The following is a 20,626-nucleotide window of genomic DNA, read 5'->3' on the forward strand; positions in this document are numbered from 1 at the left end:
GTAAAACTTGGTGTGTTTTGGTTTTGGTTTTCTGAGACAAGGCCTTTTTATGTAGCTCTGGTTGTTCTGGAGCTCGCTGTGTAGACCAAGCTGGCCTTACCTCAGAGCTGTTTGCCTCTTCCCTGCCAGCGCTGGGACTATACTGCAGGAGCAGGTGGTTTGGGGTTTGTGTTTTGGTTTTGTTTTTTTTTTTTTGTATTCGAGTGTGTGTAGCACATTCGTGCCTGGTGTTCATGGAAGTCAGAAGAGAGTGTCTGATGGTTGTGAGTCGGTGCTGGAAACAGAAGTCTAGTCCTAGAGCAGCAAATGCCCTTAACTACTGAGACTTCTTCAGCCCACTGTCCTTGCTTCTTAACCTAAATGTGAAGTAAGCCCTAAGTTCCTGCTCCCGGGAGGACGGTCCTTCAACACCTGCGTGAATTGTTAGGGGGCGGATCGTTCCTCCTGCCCTTGGGGTTCCGGATCTCGTGTGCTGAGGCCGGTCAGCCCGCGCCTTCTGGAGCTCGGCGGTGGCAGAAGACGTTTCAGTGAGGTGATCTTGGAGTGTGTGGTTCCGCTCGAGTTGAGCGCACTCCGCGGAGCAACAAAGCCCGGTGTGGCCGAGAAGAGGTGGCGTGGAGCTGCGCAGACACAGCGCGGGCCCAGGCGGAGCGCCGGGGCGGGCTGCAGGGCCTCGGGGCGGCACCGGCGGCTGCCGGCAGGGGGCGCGCGCGCGGCGCCCTGCGGCGGGGAAGCGCTTCCGGGGCGAGGCCGGGGCTTCCGGCGGCGCGCGAGGTCACGCCCTGGTCCGGGCCCGCTCGTCCTCCCGTCCGCACGTGTGTGCTCCGCGATGCTGCCGCTGCTGCGCTGCGTGCCCCGCGCCCTGGGCGCCGCCGCCACCGCCCTCCGCGCCGCCGCCCCGGGCCCGGCGCTCCGGCAGCTGCTGCAGCCCGCGCCCCGCCCGTGCCTCCGGCCCTTCGGTCTGCTCAGCGTGCGAGCCGGCTCCGCGCGGCGCTCCGGCCTCCTGCAGCCCCCGGTGCCTTGCGCGTGCGGCTGTGGCTCCCTGCACACCGAAGGTGAGGTTCGCGCGCCCGCCTGGGCCCTCGTCACAGCCCCCTCCTCCCGCCTTGCAGACGTGACTTGGCGAAGCCCCAGGATCGTGGTTTGAAAGCGTGTTGTTAATGGGTTTCGGCGAGTGAAAGCGGGTAGCTGGGAATGCTTTTTTCACACAGAAAGTGAGAGTAGTGAATCCGTGATGAGAAGTAACTTGCAGAACTTAGTTCAGCTCGGTACATAGATCTGCTGTTTGTTAAGTTTACAGGGAAACGGACGTCTCAGTGTGATTTGGGCCAGAGTTTGAGAGCAGCAATAAGAACACATTAGACACAATCCATGTCGACAGGCTTTTCTCTTCTTGAATCGTTTTGGTTTTTATTTTTTGTTTTTCAAGACGTGGTTTCTCTGTGTAGCTTTGGCTGTTGTGGACTCGATTTGTAGACCAGGCTGGCCTCAAACTCACAGCGATTCTCCTGCCTCTGCCTCGGAGTACTGGGGTTAAAGGCATGAGCCACCACAACGTCTTTTGGTTTTTCTTTTAGGAGACAAAGCTTTTGTTGAGTTCTTGACGGATGAAATTAAAGAAGAAAAGAAAATCCAGAAACATAAGTCCCTTCCCAAGATGTCTGGAGATTGGGAGCTGGAAGTGAATGGGACGGAGGCTAAACTATTGCGCAAAGTTGCTGGAGAAAAGTGAGTACTGACCCAGGAGATGCAGAAGACCAGGTCCTGGCTCTGCGGCACCCTGCCGTGGCCATCCCCAGAGGGTCCTGAGCTTTGGCCCCGGGCTTTGATAGAATGGTTTTTGGGAAAGCATTTAACCGGAAATTTTCCTAGGCTCCAGGGAGTGCACTGACTGAGTGAACACAAATTTGACATGACCTGGCTACAGAGGCAGGCAGCACTCCATAGTGTTCAGGGAAGTCTCCTGGAGTGGCAGACACTCCGTGGGTCATTGGTGAAGGTGCTGCGTCTTTGAATTTGGGCACCGGAATTTTAGGAATGCGTGAAGTGCTGGTAAATGTGTTTCTTGAGAGTTCACTGTAGACCAGGCTAACCTTGAACTCACAGGGATCCGCCTGCCTCTGCCTCTCAAGTGCTGGGTTTAAAGGCTTGCACCACAGAACCCTGCCAGGATATGTGATTCTTAAGACACAGAATGAAGGTAGAGTGCAGAAAGACCACACCTTTCTCAGCCCTCCTTCTCCTAAAGACTTGCTCTGGGTTTTTTGTTGTTTGTTTGTTTGTTTGTTTGTTTGTTTGTTTGTTTGGAGACAGGTCTCTAGCTGTACAGCACAGACTGGTCTCAGACTCTTGGTCCTCTGCTTCCACACCTGACACCCCTAAAACTGTGAAACCCTTGTTTGTGCTATTTTGTGTTGCACATTCACCCAGTCTTCCCTAGAGAAGTCTCCTTGGGCTCTAAGTGCTTCTCTGGCATGTTTGGAGGCCCCAGGATCAATCCCAGGTATACCAGGGGGGGCCACGGTGGGCGGTGGGAGGGGCACGCCTTTAATCCCATCACCTTTAATCTGGCAGAGGCAGCCAGATTTCTGTGAATTCAAGGCCAGCCTGGTCTACCCAGCAAATAGCAGCACAGCCAAGGCTACGCAGAGAAGCCATGTCTTGAAAACCTGAGGAGGGGGTGGGGCAGAGCATTTAGCTGGAAAGACAAAGTGAGAAAGTTCAAGGCCGGGAGGCTTGCTGATTCTGAGGCCTGAGGTGCATCTGGTACTGGGCTTCTGGCAGGGGCCTGCGGTGATACGGTTCTGGTTTCTGTCTCTGTATAAAGCCACCCGACTTCAGTCTTAGGAAATATCCCTCCCAGATCCTCCCTACCCACCCAGCTCCACACACTTTCTTTCTGCCTCTTTAAAGAAAGAGAGAGAAAGAAGGAAGGAAGGAAGGAAGACACACTGTGCCAGACACACCTTAAAACTCAAAATTCAAGGGGCAGAAGTCTCTAAAGTCAGGGCTAGCCTGGTTTTTATAGAGTTCCAGGATAGCCAATGCTACAGAAAAATCGTATCTCAAAACAAACAGGAATTAAAAACCCAAGTCACACACACACAAATTCGAAACCAAAAGACCCATTAGACAAAATGTCCAAAGTGACATAAGATGTCTACAGAAATATGATTGTATATTGTGCTTTGGCTGTGCCTGCCTAGGACCTAGCCTGGAGTGTGAGTGGCTCCTGTTGAGCCCCCACTGGAGAAGATGTCTGCGCTTGGGGTGGTGTGGCCCATACGGCTTGAACACACCCAGCCAAGGCCCACTTCTAACACCACAGGTGACATTTTCACCTGGACTAGGGGGTGTCACATCTCTGATAAACACTGATGAGACCCTGGACTCATCAGCGTCCCTAGCACCAAGGGTTGGGGAGATGTCGCACCCTCTTACTGACATTGGGAATTAGGTCTCTGCGTATGTGGGGAGAGTGTACTCCAGATTCAAACTGTAGAAATACATGGTGTGTGGTGTGGTGTGTGCTGTACATGAATGCTTGCCAGATCCTGTGAGCTTCTGGGTTCAGTGTGCACACTCACACGCTCATACTTTAGTGTTAATCCTAAGAAACCGTGCTGAGCCAGGGACTGCAGAAATCATTGAGCCTGGGTTTTCTGGGGTTCTGTGATCTCGGTCTATAAGGTGTGTGGTGGTCTTCCTCCCACATAAGTCATTTGTAACTTCATCTAAGTCACGCTAGGGTTTTTCAGCTTAGTCTGGGGTCTGCGTGTCATTTGGTTCATCTGCGGTTCTTGCTGTGGCACAGTGGCCTGACAGCGAGGCATTGGCCAGCTGGGCTCTTCCATGGGCTGGCTCTGCTGCTTACAGATGTCATGACAGACATGCGCTGCCACAGGATTCTTACAGTCAAGAGGGCCAGAGTGCAAATGTTCACATTTGCATACAGAGAGCTCCAGAACCCCCAAAAAGAAAACTAAAAGTCACTAGGTGTTTCCGTTCCCAGTTTGTGGTGTGCAAATTGAATCTGCTCTACAGTGTTTCGTGAGGCTTGCTTCTGGGGCAGATGTTGCGTGCCACTATCGGCTTCCCTGAGTGCCAGCCTGGCAACTACAGCCACAGCTGTGATACTTGGCATGTAGCCGCTGGCACACTGTAGGTTCACTTCAGAAGATGTTTAATGTGCTGGCTGAGGCTTCTATGTCCCAGTGCAGCCAGCGGGAAATGGGGTAGGAATAGGGTGTTTTGAGCATGCCTTCGCACTGGCCTGACTGGCAGGCGGCCTCTGTTAGTATTGACCTGTGTATCCGCTGGCCTTTTAGGATCACTGTCACCTTCAACATCAACAACAGCATCCCCCCAACGTTTGACGGTGAGGAGGACCCCCCACACGGGCAGAAGGCAGAGGAGCAGGAGGTAAGCCGGTGACGCCACAGCCAGCCTCTTTTCTGTCCTAAAAGGCAAGAAGGACTATCTTTAAAATTCTCTCATACTAGGAGATGAAAGAGCAATAGTTTGGAGTGACTTAGCTGGCATTTCAGACCCTGTTCCTCGAGTGTTGCGGGGTTTATGCCTGTGTTGGGGGTGGGTACTATCAAGACAATACCGGCTGCAGCGTTTCAGATGAAAGATGTGCTTGGCAATTCGGTAGGCAGCGCCAGTCGTTTGTCCAAAATAGGAGGGCTGGGGAGCCTACGAATTTTTTTTTAAATTGTGTTTGTTTATCCGTTTGTTAGTGTGTTGAGGGCCATGGTGCATTTGTAGGCAGCAAAAGCAACTTGTGTGAGTTGGTTCTGTCCTTCTGCCATGTAGGAATGGGATTGAACTGATGTTATCCAGTGTGGGCAGCATTGCCAGCAGAGCCTTAGCGATTTTCACATTTGGCCACTTGAATAAACAGATGTCAGGACTGTTTATAGACAAGTGTGAAAAGCTGAGTTAAAGGAAGTGCCGCATTTCCAGTTAAGGTGGCCACTTAGCTAGCGCCCCAGGTCTGTGCTTCAGCCATCACTGCAGTGCGTAGGAGCAGAAGCAGCCCTGGAGGGCTGGTTCCGAGCTGTCAGTACCTGCCGAATAGCTGGACCTGGCCTTGAGGCATCATTCTAAGCCCGTGTGATTGATGAACCATTTAGTGCTGTTGGAAGATTTGTGTGCCTTATCCCACCTAAGGCTAAAGGCTGGCTAATAAGATGCTAATGGCAGTGATTGTTAGACCTCTCCTCTGAACTCTGGAGGCCGTTGGTCCAGATGTGTGTGCCACTGGCATATGCTGACTTGTTTTGTTTCTCCAGCCGGAACTGACATCAACTCCCAATTTTGTGGTTGAAGTTACAAAGAGTGATGGCAAGAAGACCCTCGTACTGGACTGTCACTATCCTGAGGATGAGGTTGGTGGGGTGGGCTGTCTCCGACTCTTGTAGTATATACAGGAAAGACCTGGTAATGTAGACCAGGACGGGAGGGGAAGGCGGGCGAGAGTGGGGCTGGAACGTGGCTAGGGCTGCAGGGCCTGTCTCTGGACTTCAGCTGCTCCCCTCTACTGTCTCTCAGATCGGACAAGAAGAAGAGGCCGAGGGTGATATTTTCTCTATCAAGGAAGTTAGCTTTCAGTCCACTGGTGACTCCGAATGGAGGGACACTAACTACACACTCAACACGGATTCCCTGGACTGGGTGAGTGCTGGCTGCAATAGAGGATGCTTGGCGTTGGCAGAGAAGGGTCCTAGTTGAAGGAATGGAAAGTAGCAATTCGGGAGGGAGAGAGTGGGCACACATGTAGTGGCCCGTGTGGGAAGGTCAGCGGCTCTTGCAGCCCGTTTTCAGTTCACTGTTCTTCCAGCAAGTAAATACTCTTCTCCCCAGGCCTTGTATGACCACCTCATGGATTTTCTTGCCGACCGAGGGGTGGACAACACTTTTGCCGATGAGTTGGTGGAGCTCAGTACAGCCCTAGAGCACCAAGAATACATCACCTTTCTGGAGGACCTCAAAAGCTTTGTCAAGAGCCAGTAGAAATGACAGAGACTGGAGGCCTTAATTTAAATGGCAAGCTTGGCCAGTAAACAAAAGCTACCTAGACATCAGAGTTATGCTTTCAAATGGCTGTCATCCTAATATCATGGGAGGAAAAAGCAAGTTTAACACTTTATTGCTGTTATGCTTCCATTTACTATTCATTTGGTTTTTTCCTGTACAAATCTGTGATCTGTAGATTTTTGTATAAGATGGACAATAAAATTGATTTTATCACCAAGAATGTTCGAGCTTCTCTTTTCTTTTGCCCTGAATCAGAACACCAAGAACAGAGGTATTTGAATTTCAGTATAAAATTAGTTATATACAGAAGGCTTGTGCATGCAGGACCTCTAAGAGAGAATGAGTTCTCCACCCAGTAGCAAATCATGAGTCAGGATGGCTAGAGGATCACAACCCAAGTGTCACAAACCTGGATTAAACAGAAAACAAATTAGTGTTACATTCTAGCCAAGAACAGCTAAGTCAGTACATGGCTGAAAGTTGTCACAAGTGGAGGCATTATGAGTTAATGAGGTCACAGCTTTCGTGGACCTGTTCTGCCAAGCTGAAGCCACGAGCTAAGACCAAGTACCCTTTGCAAGCCAGAGACTGGAAAGCAAAACCTGACAGCTTGGGGTTTGGCAAGCCTGACAGTGTGAGACTGACACAATTTTTCTTCCTCCAGTTTCTTGTCTCTGTGGTGATCCCCTAACTCAACAGTGGTCTCCTGTGTAGTCTGCAGCCAGTGCTGGGCAGCCCTAATCTGAAAACACTGCTTCCAGAGCACTGGCCTCTCAATGTTACCGTTCCTTTGGTTACACATTATGCTGCCTCAGCTTCCCAGGTAGCGAACAAGAGTTTGCCTTGCCTTGCCCTGCCTGCTTACCTGCTCTTCAACTGCCCTTCCCATCCTCTCCAGTGCTTGGTGTGAAACTGAAATGAACACCTATTTGCATGTATGCCTGCATGACAAGAGGATGGCATCAGATACTACCAAAAATGGTGGTGAGCCACTATGTGTTGGACCTGAACTCGAGACCTCTGCACAGCAGCCAGTGTTCATTGACCGCTGAGCAGTCTCTCCAGCTTCTTGGAGCTGACTTTTAAAAGATGGGGTGCACACACATACCCCCCCCGCAGAGGCAGAGACAGCCACATACACGTACATCTTGGAGTTTTGAGGCCAGCCAGGAGTATGTAGACCTTGTTTCCAAAACAACAGAAAAGAGAATTTAACGCTTGCTTTCCCACCATTTGAAGTTCCGTATGGCTGGTGTGCCTCTCTCCCACCCCCTTGTGGGTGTGTCTGTGGGGGGGGGGATGTCTCCCTCAACTGTTCTCCACCTTATTGACAGGGTCTTTAGCTGAACCTAGAGTTCCTTGGTGGGCTAGTCTTCGGCAGCTTGTCTAAAGCCTCTCCCTGCCTCTGACCCCGTGGACGGGGGGATTATAGGTAGCCGCCGTGCCTACGTGGTTTTGTATGTGGGTTCTGGGATCTAAACTCAGGTCCTCGTGCTTGGGAGGCTATTGCCTTCTCACTGAGCCACCTCGGTGCTGCACTTGCTCTCTGAGAAGGCAGAGGCTGAGGTCACTGTGTCTCTTCAACTCTCCACTTTAATTCACTTGAAAAAACACATTAAGCATCTGCTTGTGCACCAACTCACTGGAGAAAGAAGACATATACAGTGGGGGCAAAACGAAGCCGTGGGAGAAAAATAATCCTCGCCCTCAGACACAGGTAACTCCAGCAGTGTTAAGGGAAACATGGAGTGAAGTACAGTGGGAGCCTGAATATACTAGTCAATTTGAAGTGCGGGGTCAGGTTATCACTGAGTATTTGGCACACTGTAGCAGGTTTGCGCCACAGTTCCCCCTGCTTGGGACCTGAAAGCTGTAACGTGTCACTAAAGCTGCTGCCCACAGCAAACTTGAGGCTCCTGGGTGGCCCTGCCCCTCACACCTGAGTTGCCATTTGGCCAGTCTTAGCTCTTTGTGAAAGTGTGCTCCAGACACACCCGGTGCTGCTCCGCTGCATTCCTGTCCTGACATCGGCATTCACAAGCACACCTGGTGCGTGGGGTCACACACACTTGATCTAACCAAAGCAGCGCAGCCGCCGTCTGCAGCTTCCAGACCAGTGCTGGCAAGATTCTAAGGCTGCTCCTCCCTTCTGACTGAAGTTAGTCATTCCATACGTTTTAATTCTAGTCTGTCTATGTGCAAGCCCACTGTATGTTGTGGAAGACAAAAGACAACTTGCAGGAATCAGTTCTCCACATCCACACGTGAGGTCCAAGTCAAGGTTGAGCTCAGTATCAGGATTGGCAGCAAGTGCTCTTAGCGGTGGAGCCGCCTTGCCTGCTTTTGAGACGGGTCCTCATGGTGTCCTCTGGCTAGCTTTAAGCTCTTCCTACCTCCCCAGGGCTGGGATTACAGGTAAGGGCCACCATGCCCAGCTGATACTTTCTCTGAAGTAAACACCTCAAAAAACAATATTTTAAACATTTACTTATTTCTACCAAGAGGGGAACAGAGCCAACTGCTGACGTCCTCTGGCAAGTGGCTGGGCCCTGGGAGGCTCACCTGGCAGCTCATCAGGAGACTGGGCTTCTCTTCTGTCCCACCAGTGACAGAAAACTCAGGAGTGTGGGGACAGTGTGCACTGTGCTCATTCACGTTATCCTCCAAGCAGACACGAAGCCTCTGCTCTGTCAACTCTGGAGACTAAGAAAGTCCAACCACAAATAATCTTAAATGCTGTATTCCAGCAGGCTGAAAGCCGGATCCTCCCACAGTCAACTAAGACAGCTTGACTCTGCAGCTTTATCGGGCTGGGGGCTGGGGTGTGGCTCGGTGGCAGAGAGCCTGCCTAGCAAGCAAGCAGCCCTGTGTTCCACTCCCAGCCCAGGCGGGAGTGACAAACCTGTACCCAGCTCCTGGAAGGTGAGGCCACAAGGATCAGAAGTTGAGCTGCAAGTGAGTCTGAGGGCAGCCTGGGCTACTACTAGACTCTGCCTCAAACAAGAAAGGGGATCTGCAGAGATGGCTCAGTGGTTTAGAGCACTTGCTCCTCTTCCAGAGGACCTTGGCTCACAGTATCCACATGGCAGCTCACAACCAGCTCTAACTCCAGTTACACAGGATCTGGCACCTCTCCTCACCTCCAGGGCTCTACACACATGGTGCACAGATATACCTGTGGGCAAAACACTTGAGGCCTATTTGGTGAACACAGGCTGGTAGGAACAGGTCTTATTTCCTGTTCACCAAGATGCTGAGCCCTGGATTTCACCCCCAGGAGCCACTCGGCTATGCCTCCCTGCCCTGGTGGACTCTCCCTCTGAAACCATAAGCCAAAATAACCCTCTCCTTGAGAATTATTGCTGCTGGGCATCCTGGCAGTGGCCAGAATGCACGACTGCCTCCAACCTCCACTAGAGGGTCTTTAACACACGTGTATGTGGGGAGTCTGGACACTTACATGAAGTGGGATGTGCAGGCCACATGGACACGTGACCACACTACTCGTTACTCTCAGGTTGTACCTAGAGATAGAATTAGGATTCCCAGGTCATTGTGGTAACAAGCCCTGGCTCCCTAACCCTTTCAGCCAATAAACCAGGGGCGGAGGGATCGAGGGATGAGACCCAATAATGCTAAACAGATTTTGAAAGTTCTTACTTTATACACACAGGACAGATGAGGGCATTTGCTTCCCACTCTGCCAACATGCTGTTGAGACAACGTTCATCAAATTGTAAGCTCTTCTCATACTCGCTTATGATGGCCTTTTCTGCAAGGCAAAAGGCCCAGGGTTATCCTGTACCCATAGGGCAGGTCCATTATTTCTACTTTACAGGTAAATGTGAAAGCTACTCAAGATAAGGCTATGTGGAATAAGGAAGATGCAAGCCATAAGGTGCAAGCCCATGTACTCTACACAGTGCTAAGAGAACCCCAGAAGCAGATGCTCACAGTTTTTCAGGGCATCAAAGAATGGAGGAGAGAGAGAGCCCTTGGGTACACATGTACAGACCTGCCATGAAAGGAAAGTGACAAGTTCACCATAAAGATTTTTTTCAAGAGGCAGGTTTCGACGTGCTACCATGGCTACCCTGAAACTACAGAGCTCAAGCATCTTCCTGAAAGCCCACCCTATGAAATCACAAGTAGCTTGTATGTACCACAGGCACAAACCACAGGGCACAGCTTAACATAGCAAGAGGCAGGATCAAATAACCTGTTTCCCAACACTACCTCTGACTAGCTATATGACCTGTGTGATGATACGCTCTCTATTCTGTCTAATCCCATCTTTCACAGTAATCAGAATGGAGGAACATGGAATGAGAAGTTCCTGCACAGAATCTACAAACACAGAATCTCTTACTACTGGGAAGACAGCCAAGAATTCAAGTCCAACAGGGGCTTCAGGATACTTAAGGAATGATGGTAGTAAAAGGACAGGAATTAAGAAATAATCCTGAACGAAAGAAAGTGAGAGAGAGGAAGAGAGAGAGAGAGAGAGAGAGAGAGAGAGAAAGAAAGAAAGAAAGAGAGAATCCTACGAAGTGGTGCTGGTGGCACACGCCTTTAATCCCAGCACTCAGAGGCAGAGGCAGGTGGATCTCTGAGTTTGACTCAGAGCAAGTTCAGGAGAGCCAGGGCTACACAGAGAAATACTGTCTCAAAGCTCAGAAGTTAAGAGCACTGGCTGTTCTTCTAAACGTCCTGAGTTCAATTCCCAGCACCACATGGTGGCTCACAGCCATCTATAGTGAGATCTGTGCCCTCCTCTGATCTACACATGTACATGCAGGCAGAACCCTGTATACATAATAATTTTTTTTAAAAGATAACTAGTAATCCTAGGTCTGGGGATACAAACTCCGTGCCTAAGGCCCTGGGTTTAATTCCTAGCATCCAAACAATTTATAGCGTCAAGGAGAGGCCAGTCTTAGAGGAGTGCTGTAGCAGAGAAGACTACACCCTGGAATTACCTTCCTCACGCAGCTCCTGTCCGATCTCCTGCAGCACAGCCAGGTCCAAAGGCAATCCCAACTACAAGACAGAGTGGAGGGTCAGTGTGGCTCAGCGGGGCAGTGCTTGCCTCGCGTGCAATGAAATGCCTGAGCAAGACACAGAGCAGACAGTCCTTCATCGCCCATATGAAGAACTGTTAGCCACCATGTCCCAAGACCCCCAGATTTACCCACAAAATTGGCCTAGTCCACATGCAGAATTTGCTGACAGTTCAGTAAAGTGCCAAGCTAAACCAACAACAAACGACCAAAGTACAACAGCACCAAATGTAAGGGAGAGAAAATGGGGCAACAGTTAATGTCCTTCTACGCCTGACCATGGGAAAAAGTCTGGTCTTTGAAAAGCTGTTTTAGCTTCGGTAAAGCTGGAATGAGGCCCACCTGAGAGGGCTATTGTGAGCACCAACTGTGGCGAAGTTAAGCTAACCATTTGTCTTACTGTAGGACACATGGTGCTACTGAAAATGAATCATTATTGTATGGTGATTTGATGGTTTCAAACAGTTTCAGGTTTTGTTACAGTTCTCATAATGCTTGTGCTATCTTCTTTATTTCATGCAAATGTAAAAACTAAGACTCAAAGAAACAGTAAAGCTGGGAGTCAGTAAAACTAAACTTAGAATTCCCAAATCCTGGTGCCAACCCATAACCTTTCCTGATACACTGTAAATGGTTTTCTATTGACACACAACTGCAAACTCTGTTAGACTAGAATCAGAATGTAGAGACATCCTTTTTAAAGAGAGGTCCCTAGCCCATTCCTAGTGGATCAAAATTTCCAATGGGGATAGCAAGAATGAAATTTTCTTTCCTTTCAGTTTCCTAAGCGAATACATTACAAGGTTGTGCCGTGGCTTCAGTCTAGTATTGCAGAGACATCAATAAAATAATCTACTCAAAACTTGAAAAGCCTAAGCCGAATGGCAGCTGGAAAGTGGGTAGGTTGAAAGGACCTGGAGAAACAGGTACATAGAGGTCGCCAAAAGCTCTTATGGAGCCCCTGCAGGCTCCTTGCCTGACCTGAAGCAAGGCCTCCGGACACCGCTCTCCAGACCGCAGAGAATCCCACTCTTCCTCCATCACTTCCCGGACTAGAAGACTGTCTGAGGCTCTTCCCGGTGTGCCACACGCAGCCTGACGGTACCTGCTCAGGAGCCTGTGCCGGCTGTTTCTCATTCGCTCGAGACATCCCTGGGGGAAGGTGGGAGCAGTGGAGTAAAAGAAGGAAAAGGTAAATTCCACCAAAAAAAGAAAACATAAAAAGAATTCTAGCTGCAAAATTTCCATATTCTCCAGTCCTTATCCACACACAAATAGGTAGTTTTGTTCACATATCTCTAAATTCCTACATTTCATATCTTATTTTTATTTTGCAGGCAGGCTGGTGGATGTACGGTAACGGTGTCCACAGGCTGACTTCAGACATTCCTATGGCTTCCAGACTCCTGCATCTATACATATGGCTACAGTAATGGTCTTCTTTACAAAAGCACTTCCCAACCCTCATGACTTTTTCACGTGTCTTTGAATTTATGTGCACCGTGTGAGTGCAAGCGCTCACCACGGCCAGAAGATGGCAATGGACCCCTTGGAACTGGAGTTATAGCCACCAGGTCCCCTGCAAGTGCTCTTAACACTGAGCCATCTCCCCACCCCCAACTCAAGATGGTGTTTGTTCCCCAAGTGGTTGTCAAAACTCTGCCTGCAGAACTGCTATTGACTGAGGCCAGTTAGTCTGTAGAGAGGATGCTGCGTCCAAGCGCTCTGCACTGTACAGAACAGCCTCCCATGACTGAACTTGCTGCTGCCAGACGTCAGTATTCAGCACTGACCCACACGGTCAGTCAGTACTCAGCCGGCTACCCACACGCAGTAGTCCAGCATACACCCACTCCTTAGAGGCTGCTGAGCAGCGAGATAAGCTATTTCTTACAAGGAACTACTTGAGTTCAGAAGAAGCCAGAGCTTAAGCTCAACTCTCCTCACAGTAACTGATGTTCCTGTCGCTCGTTAGAAGAGAAATAACTTCCGTCTCACAGGACACGCGCATATCCAGTGCTTCCCTCCGTAACCCAACGTTAGGTGGTGGTGTTGTAACAAGCAGCAGCTAGCGCTGTCGTGACGCTTAAAATATGAAACAAACTCCAATCTTGGGCGAGGATGGCACCTACTCCGGCCCGGAGACTTGAGTTCAAGATCCGCCTCGCTAGCCAGGCGCTCGGAGCTCACGACCAGTGCTGAAGCGAGGGCGGAGAGGACAGCGGTCCTTGGGACAGAGAAGGGAAGTCATTGCTACCCAAACTTCACACTCACCTGCCTGAAAGTTTCTTTCCAAGGCGGCGAGCCCACCTGCTTGTACAAGAAGCGATGAGGAGACTCGGAGGGCTCCGCCATCCCTTAGCCGCGGAGGGGCCCAAGTGCCCGCCCCTCGGCCGCGCGCGAAGGATTCTGGAAACTCTAGTTTCTGGGGCCTGACTGCCCATCAGGCCCGAGGCTTTCTGGGAACTGCCTCTAGCAGCTATACCCTCCCTCCCAGAGACAGATTTCGGGAATGCAAGCACGATGAAGCAGTGAGAGCTGAAAGTAAACACCACCTGGGCTGAGGGAGGTGAGGCTTGAGAGAGAGCCCTGGGTTTAGCCAGAGAGCGGTGTCCGGTGGACAGCAGAGGTCACTCTCAACCCTCCGCACTGGCCCTCCCGTAGCCCCAAAGCCGTCCGGAAACCCTCGACGTTCTCATCTGCGCCCCGCCGCTCCGTAGATCGGCTTTCCTCCAGCGATGCCTGCCCAGCGAGCCACCGCCTCCTCTCAGGGTCCCTGCGCGCTGATAGGCTGAGGCCGTGGCGTGCTGGCCGTGGATTGGCCACACGCAGCGGCGGGCTGCGTCTCTCCCCGCCCCCGAGCCGAGCCGCTGTTGGTCCAAGATGGCGGCTGCGGAGGGGTCCGCGGGCGAAGGGGAGCTGTGGCAGAGCTGGCTGCCTAACCACGTCGTGTTCTCGCGGCTCCGCGAGGGCCTGCAGAGCCAGAGGCCAGCCGAAGCGGAGAAGCCAGCGGCCTCGCCCTCGCGCCCGCCGCTGCCGCCGCGTTTGCTGACGAGAAACCTGGTCTTCGGCCTCGGCGGCGAGCTGTTCCTGTGGGACGCGGAAGGCAGCGCCTTCGTGGTGGTTCGCCTTCGCGGCCCCAGCGGCGGCGGCGGCGCGGAGCCCCCTCTCTCCCAGTACCAGGTGGGTCCCGGCGGCGTGCCGCGTCCCGCCCGGCCTCGCTTCCCCTCCGCCGCGGCCGTGCGAGCGAGCCGGCGCCGCTCGGGAGCGCCCGCTCCCAGGACGGGCCGCCGCCGGGCACGCAGGGACACGCGTGCTGCTGGGGGCGAGTGCCCGGGGGAGGCGGGTGGCCAGCGCCCTGAAGAGGACGGCAGGACTGGGGCCAGAGGACCGCGGCCAAAGCCGTGATGCCTCCTTTGGCCTCTTGGAGCTTTAAGGCAGATTTAAAAGGCCCAGATCGCTTGCCCGACGGGAACAAGAGAGCCCGTTTTTCCTTTGCCTTTTGCCCCTTCGGGCGCTCACTAAACCTCAGAGGGCCTGCTCTCTTTGCTGCGGTGCTGGGCGCTAACACACACACCGTTAGCACCCCGTGAGGGAAGGGAACACACCCCTTCCTTCCCCAGGGGAAGCGCAGGAGTTCTCCGAGCCGGGTCCTCACACCTTTTTGGTTTTTGATGAGCAAATAAATGGCATGAGGAGGTGGATATACTCCCAGTGTGTTCTAGATTTGCTATGACCAGACGTGGCTTTACTAAAGCCTTCATTTGTAGAAAACTGGTTTTCTCTTAAAGACTTTTTTAAAAAACCAGGACTGTTGGCACAGGTCCTTAACACCAGCTCTCCAGAGGCAGGAAGAAGTCTTTGAATCTGAGGCCAGTCTGGTCTACATAGTTCCAGGACTTCATTGAGAAACCCTGGCTCAAAAGAGAGAGAAGGAAATGCAGCATTCGTTCTAACGTCTGAGGTCTGCAGTGTGCCCTAGATCAGTTCTTGTTAAGTGATTTGATGCAAGGTGCAGCCATAGGTGTTGAGAAACTAGGTCAACATTTACGCATCTGCCTGCTCCAAGTGTTTCTTAAGAATAAATATCAGAAATTCATCATTATTTCAGCCAATTAATTATTAATTTTCTTCTGATTTTTTAAAGACTTGGTCCCCGTGTGTAGCTCAAGACTGGTCTGGAGACATTGTGTAACACAGGCTAGCCTGGAATTCCTGCCCCAATCTCTTGAGTGTTGAGATTACAGGTCTGAGACAGGGCACCTCTGTGATGCCTGTGACAGCCCTCTGCTACAGACTGGCCACAAACCCCTGATCTTAATCCAGCACGCTGTGTTCAGTTACTAGCATCCTCATTGCTGTGTAGCATTCAGTGCAGTAGTAGTTACTGTAAAACTTGCTTATCTTCTCATTTGTAAATACCAAAACAGAGACTAGGTCCACTTTATTTCTATTTACAGGTTTTAATTATTTATTTTATGTATAAGAGCTCTGACTGCATGTGCACCTGCAATGCAGAAGAGGGCATCAGATTCCAGTATAGATGGCTGTGAGCCACCGAATGGTTGCTGGAAATCGAACTCAGGACCTCTGGAAGAACAGATGCTGAGCCATCTTTCCAGCCCCTACTTTATTGATTTATTTTTATGTCCAGCCCTTGACATAAACCTAGAGCACGCAAGAGCTCTGTAATATTTGGTGACTTTTTGGTTTGGTTTGGTTTGGGTTTTGTTTCTCAAAACAGGGTTAACAGCCCTGGCTGTTGTGGAACTCACTCTGTAGACCAGACTGGCCTCACTCACAGAAATCAGGATCCTGGTCAGAGCTGGGATTAAAGCTGTGTGCCTGCCACCACTGCCCAGCTCTACAACAGGCATTTAAAGCCCATGGACCTACAGATATAAAAACAATTAGAAATCTCATTGTATTTTTAAAAAGCTTTATTTAAAAGGATTTTGGCTTAGTGTGATTCTCATACCAAGATAAATAATATTTTGACAATCTCATCATTCTTTGCGGAGTAAAGAGAAAATAGAAATCTGAAATGGTCATGAGAAAAGAAATAGGAAGTACCAGTGTAAAAGTGAACTTTTTGAGTATATGTGATGCTATGGCAAATTATTGGAACTCCCTTAAAATACCACTCTTTTTATATTGAGTCCACATAAGTGAAGCAGTACTGTTTGCTGCAAATCTCTTGAAGCTAATCTAAGATATCACTTTATAGCCTTGGGTAGCCTAAAATTCCATCAGAGCCATCTCTGTCATCCTCCCCTCCCCAGCACTGGGAATAAAGGTGTGCCATCACACCTGCCTGAAGCTGTTCTTCACCCTACAATACTGTTTATAAAATGGTTATCTTGTAATACATCTGAGTTTACATATTCACTAGGTATCAAGAGCCTACTTGATGCCAAGAACACAGAAGAAAGACAAATCTCAAGTAGTGCCTACTAGGTTATGTCAGGGGCAAGTTTTAAAAGAACATTTAGAATGTTTAAGATCTATGGGATTATCCAGAGTGTACTGTGGAACTACAGAAAACATGCCCTTGTTCCATGGCCACAAAATGAGGGGTAATTGTTCTCATTTTTTAAAGATTAAGTTGTTGGTTTGTTGGTTTTTTTTTTTTTTTTCAATTTTGTGTGTATGCATGTTTTCCTCCATATGTGTGCATGTACCATCTGTGTGCCTGATACTCAGAGGCCAGAGGTTACAGAACCACCGTGTGGGTGCTGGGAATTGAACCCAGGTCCTGGAAGAGCAGCCAGTGCTTGTTATTAAAGTGTGTGTGAATACAGGTGCTCCAGAAAGCCAGAAGGTGTCTGCTTCCCTGGAACTGTAGTTACAGACAGTGAGAGCCCAGAGTGTGGGTGCTAGGAACCAAACTCGGGTTCTCTGCAAGAAGAGCAAGTGCTTTTAAGGAACTAAGTCATCTGTCAAGCACCCAGAGAGAATTTCTTGGAGAATAATCAGTTAATGACATAAGTAATTGTACTAATCCAAAATGCTGTTATTTTATAACTATAGAAAGTTGAGCATGATTATGGTTTCAAGTAACTCCCAAATATACATCCATTAAAATTAAGTGTTTTTACTAAATTGCTTTAATTTTTAGAGATTACTTTGCATAAATCCACCCATCTTTGAAATTCACCAAGTCTTGTTAAGCCCGACGCAACATCATGTAGCACTTATAGGAATGAAAGGACTTACGGCATTAGAATTACCTCAGAGGTGGGGGAAAGATTCCGAATTTGAAGGCGGAAGAGCAACTGTGAATTGTAGGTAAGTTGTGTTTCCATTTAGTGTTTATCTGAGTAAGTTGCTAAGACCAGAGGTTGTGGAACTGTGTCTAGTGTACTGCCATTGGAACATCTTCACATGGGCCTGTAGACTGGCTTCCTGTGGTGCTATGGTTTGAAGAATTCCTTCCTCATGTGTATGTAAGTGCACTGCTTTTGTGCCTGGATGGCAAGAAGAGTATCAAATCTCCTAGAACTGGAGTTACAGATGGTTGTGAGCTGCCTTGAGGGTGCTAGGAGCCAATCCCTGGGTCCCCTCAAAAGCAGCAGGAACACTAAACCACTGGGCCACCTTCCCAGCCCCTGTTGTTACTTTTGAAGAATACTGCATTACTATTTGTAGTTTTAAAAAACAACAACAGTATCAGTCCCTTATTTTTACTAAAATAGCTGTAATTTTGCAGTTAGGTTCATGAGCTTAAGAACTATGCACAAGCCAGGATGCACGCCTGTAATCCCAGCAGTCAGAGGCAGAGGCAGGTGGATCTCTGAGTTCAAGGCCAGCCTGGTCTACAAAGAGTCCAGGTAGCCAAGGCTACAGTGAGAAACCTTGCCAAAAAAAAATAATATGTGCAAAATGAACCAAAATGTGCGCATTAAGGGTTTGTCTTTGATTATTACTTGCGCTCCAAGACACCATTTATATGTCAGGCTATGTTCTGGCCATTGCAGTGTGTACCATGACATCATAAACGTGTCATGAGCCACTCATGCCATAAAAGGCACAGCGGCTGGTCAAACTGCCAGGCATTCAATCACAGAAAAAAGGCAAAGCATCTAAATTAAGGCCCATGCTGCTTGAAAGTGTCAAAACAAACCCGCTGTCTGAGTCTGCATACCTGGTGTATAGAGCCTGCCTGTAACAGTTCCCTGCTTCCTCCAGCACCAGAGCGAGCCTGTGACTGCAGGCTGAGGGTGCTGGGGCTACGAACGTGTGTACACCCAGCGTTCAGTTTTATTTTTTATACACCGCACATAGAACTATACATGAATAAATAATAATCCAGGAAAGCGGGAATCTAAAAAGTCTCCTGAAAAGAATAAACGGTAGAAACCCAGACCTTACCTCTATAACTTAGGGGTGTCTACTTAAATTTCTTATGGTACTGGATCACCATTTCTTAATTTTCAGAATACTCATAGTATATGCCCTTACAGTTTCCTTACTCCCTTCATTAGTAAAAGGACCAAACGAGGCAATATCAACACATTTCTAACTGTACAAACTGAGTCTGATAATGCACAAATGTAATCCCAAGCCTAGGGGATTGCTCTGAGCTCAAGGCCAGCCTTGCCTACATTGTGAGGGCCAGGCCTTGGCCAGGGCTACATAGCATGACCCTGTCAGAACCAGCAAGCTAAAATGTGTAAAATATACACTTGTGTAGAAAACAGTTCCAGTTTGAGTCCTTGGATAAGTGCTTTTGATGCTCTCAAGATGTTCTAGGAACAGGAAAGGGACAGTGTTACAGCAGATTAGGACACATTTCACCTCAGTTCTGCACACAGATGCTTTTGAAAATTGTTCTTTATTTTAGTACCACTCCCATTGCTGAGAGATTTTTCACCAGTTCTACCTCGCTGACTCTGAAGCATGCTGCATGGTATCCAAGTGAGATGCTGGATCCGCACGTGGTGCTGCTGACTTCAGACAATGTGATAAGGTGACCTTCGTCTTACCTACTTATTCCTTGTGCATGGAAGAGCTCTGTGCCTTACTACTGTCTCCTGAATAATCGCTCAGGACAACACAAATCAGTCACTGAATATTGTGATGTTTCTCTCCGATGATAAACCATTATTCTTTTTTTTTCCTTTGAGGTAGTGTCTCCCTGTGCACCTGGCTGGCCTTGACTCTCAAAGATCCGCCTGCTCCTGCCTCCCTAGTGCTGGGATTAAGGCACGAGCCACCGTGCCTGGCTCAATCTTCTAGGGCGGTTTTGTTTTGTGTTATTTTGTTGTTGTTTCTCTGTTGCCTTGGCTGTCCTGGACTCTGGACTAGGCTGGTCTCCCCAAGTGCTGGGATTCAGGCATGAGCCACTGTGCCCATCCAATCTGTTTTCTAATCAGAGCGTCTAATATTTCTTTCCCTGTTCAATGACTGATGTTTCATTGTTGACCCCTTCATGGAACCTTATACAAATTTCTTAGCGTTCTGCTTGCTTTTAGTTATTAAAACTAGTGTTGCTGATGGGCAGCTGTGCTGGCACACCTTTAATCCCAGCACATGGGATGCAGGAGCAGGGGATCTCTGTGAGGCCGCGCCAGCCTGGTCTGCAGAGCCTGTCTTAAAAAAAAAAAAAAAAAACAAGAACAAAAAACCCACTAATGTTGTCTAAAGCCCAGCAAGGTAGTATAGGCCTTTAATCCCAACAGAGGCAGGCAGATTTCTGGGAGTCCTAGGCAAGCATGGGCTGCATGCTAAGACCCTATCTCAGAGAACACAAAAAACAAGTGTGTCTGCTTTAAAACTCGGATCTGAAGGTACCTTAAAAACTATATATCTGACCCTTTCATGGGTCAGAACTGGGTTTTAAGGGAAATGAAGAGTGGAGAGGCAGGCTGTATTTTTTTAATCTTCCATCAGTACCTGCATTCTGAGGTATGGGGTAAAGTGTAAGAACTGGGTCTGCACCTTCCCAGTGAGCAGGGATGGCAGACAAGTAAGGCAGAGAGGCCTTACCTGTGAGCAATGGGCCTGATGTCTGACCTTGTTTTAATCCAGTTCCACCTATTGCTTATGACCTCTATTAATGTGGTGTGTGTTCAGGCCTTGTTTACCTTCCAACTCTCTCATCATTGAGGAAGTCTGTGTCCCATTGCCTTCTATCAGTTATCTGTGATTTAGACCTCAAAGAGGAAGATTACCAAACTTGTTGTATTGTGCTTGTGTGTGTGCTTAACTGCATTTAAAACTGTGTGTGCGTGCGTACGTGTGCCGCCATGCTTGGCCACCTAGGTAAAATTTTATTGATAATGGAATAAAGTTTAAATGTTCTTAGAGAAAGAGATGAGTGGCTGATTTAGTGAAGACTTGGTGATGGACATTGGATTTTTTAGTAATGTCATTACTAGTATTTATTTTGAATATTCTTTCATCTTCAACAAGAGCCATGTATGCTATGAAATAAAAGATGTTTTAAGAGCAGGAGAGATGGTTTAGTGGTTGTGAGTGTGTGTGTGTGTGTGTGTGTGTGTGTGTGTGTGTGTGTGTGTGTG

At 49.1% G+C, this 20,626-nt stretch overlaps 3 protein-coding genes across 5 annotated transcripts in view; 2 read left to right on the forward strand and 1 right to left on the reverse strand.

Moving 5' to 3' along the window:
- The first annotated feature begins 756 nt into the window (after positions 1-756).
- Positions 757-6,262, forward strand: C1qbp (complement C1q binding protein). The gene is made up of 6 exons (XM_055594190.1): positions 757-1,055; positions 1,578-1,728; positions 4,329-4,422; positions 5,298-5,393; positions 5,557-5,679; positions 5,869-6,262. The coding sequence occupies exons 1-6, from the start codon at positions 830-832 to the stop codon at positions 6,016-6,018; spliced, it is 840 nt and encodes a 279-aa protein (XP_055450165.1). The 5' UTR covers positions 757-829; the 3' UTR covers positions 6,019-6,262.
- Positions 6,138-13,819, reverse strand: Rpain (RPA interacting protein). Of its 3 annotated transcripts, XM_055594192.1 has the most exons (7): positions 13,377-13,819; positions 12,084-12,254; positions 11,022-11,082; positions 9,703-9,814; positions 9,503-9,566; positions 8,605-8,745; positions 6,138-6,451 (listed from the first exon to the last, which is right to left on the reverse strand). In XM_055594192.1, the coding sequence occupies exons 1-7, from the start codon at positions 13,455-13,457 to the stop codon at positions 6,422-6,424; spliced, it is 660 nt and encodes a 219-aa protein (XP_055450167.1). In that variant the 5' UTR covers positions 13,458-13,819; the 3' UTR covers positions 6,138-6,421. The 3 variants fall into 3 exon arrangements, with proteins under 3 accessions (XP_055450167.1, XP_055450169.1, XP_055450168.1); XM_055594193.1 differs by lacking the exons at positions 6,138-6,451; positions 9,503-9,566 and having other exon boundaries at positions 8,648-8,745; XM_055594194.1 differs by lacking the exons at positions 8,605-8,745; positions 9,503-9,566; positions 9,703-9,814.
- An 83-nt stretch (positions 13,820-13,902) lies between these two features.
- Nup88 (nucleoporin 88) overlaps positions 13,903-20,626 on the forward strand; it is a 24,788-nt gene continuing 18,064 nt past the window's right edge. The window contains exons 1-3 of the mRNA XM_055594186.1: positions 13,903-14,285; positions 17,221-17,390; positions 18,946-19,071. Of these exons, the coding sequence (XP_055450161.1) occupies positions 13,986-14,285; positions 17,221-17,390; positions 18,946-19,071 (596 nt within the window). The 5' untranslated portion in view covers positions 13,903-13,985. The remainder of the gene's footprint in view (positions 14,286-17,220; positions 17,391-18,945; positions 19,072-20,626) is intronic.

The sequence above is a fragment of the Psammomys obesus genome, unplaced genomic scaffold (genome assembly GCF_907164565.1).
Source record: "Psammomys obesus unplaced genomic scaffold, mPsaObe1.curated_primary_1811, whole genome shotgun sequence".
Taxonomy (NCBI): domain Eukaryota; kingdom Metazoa; phylum Chordata; class Mammalia; order Rodentia; family Muridae; genus Psammomys; species Psammomys obesus.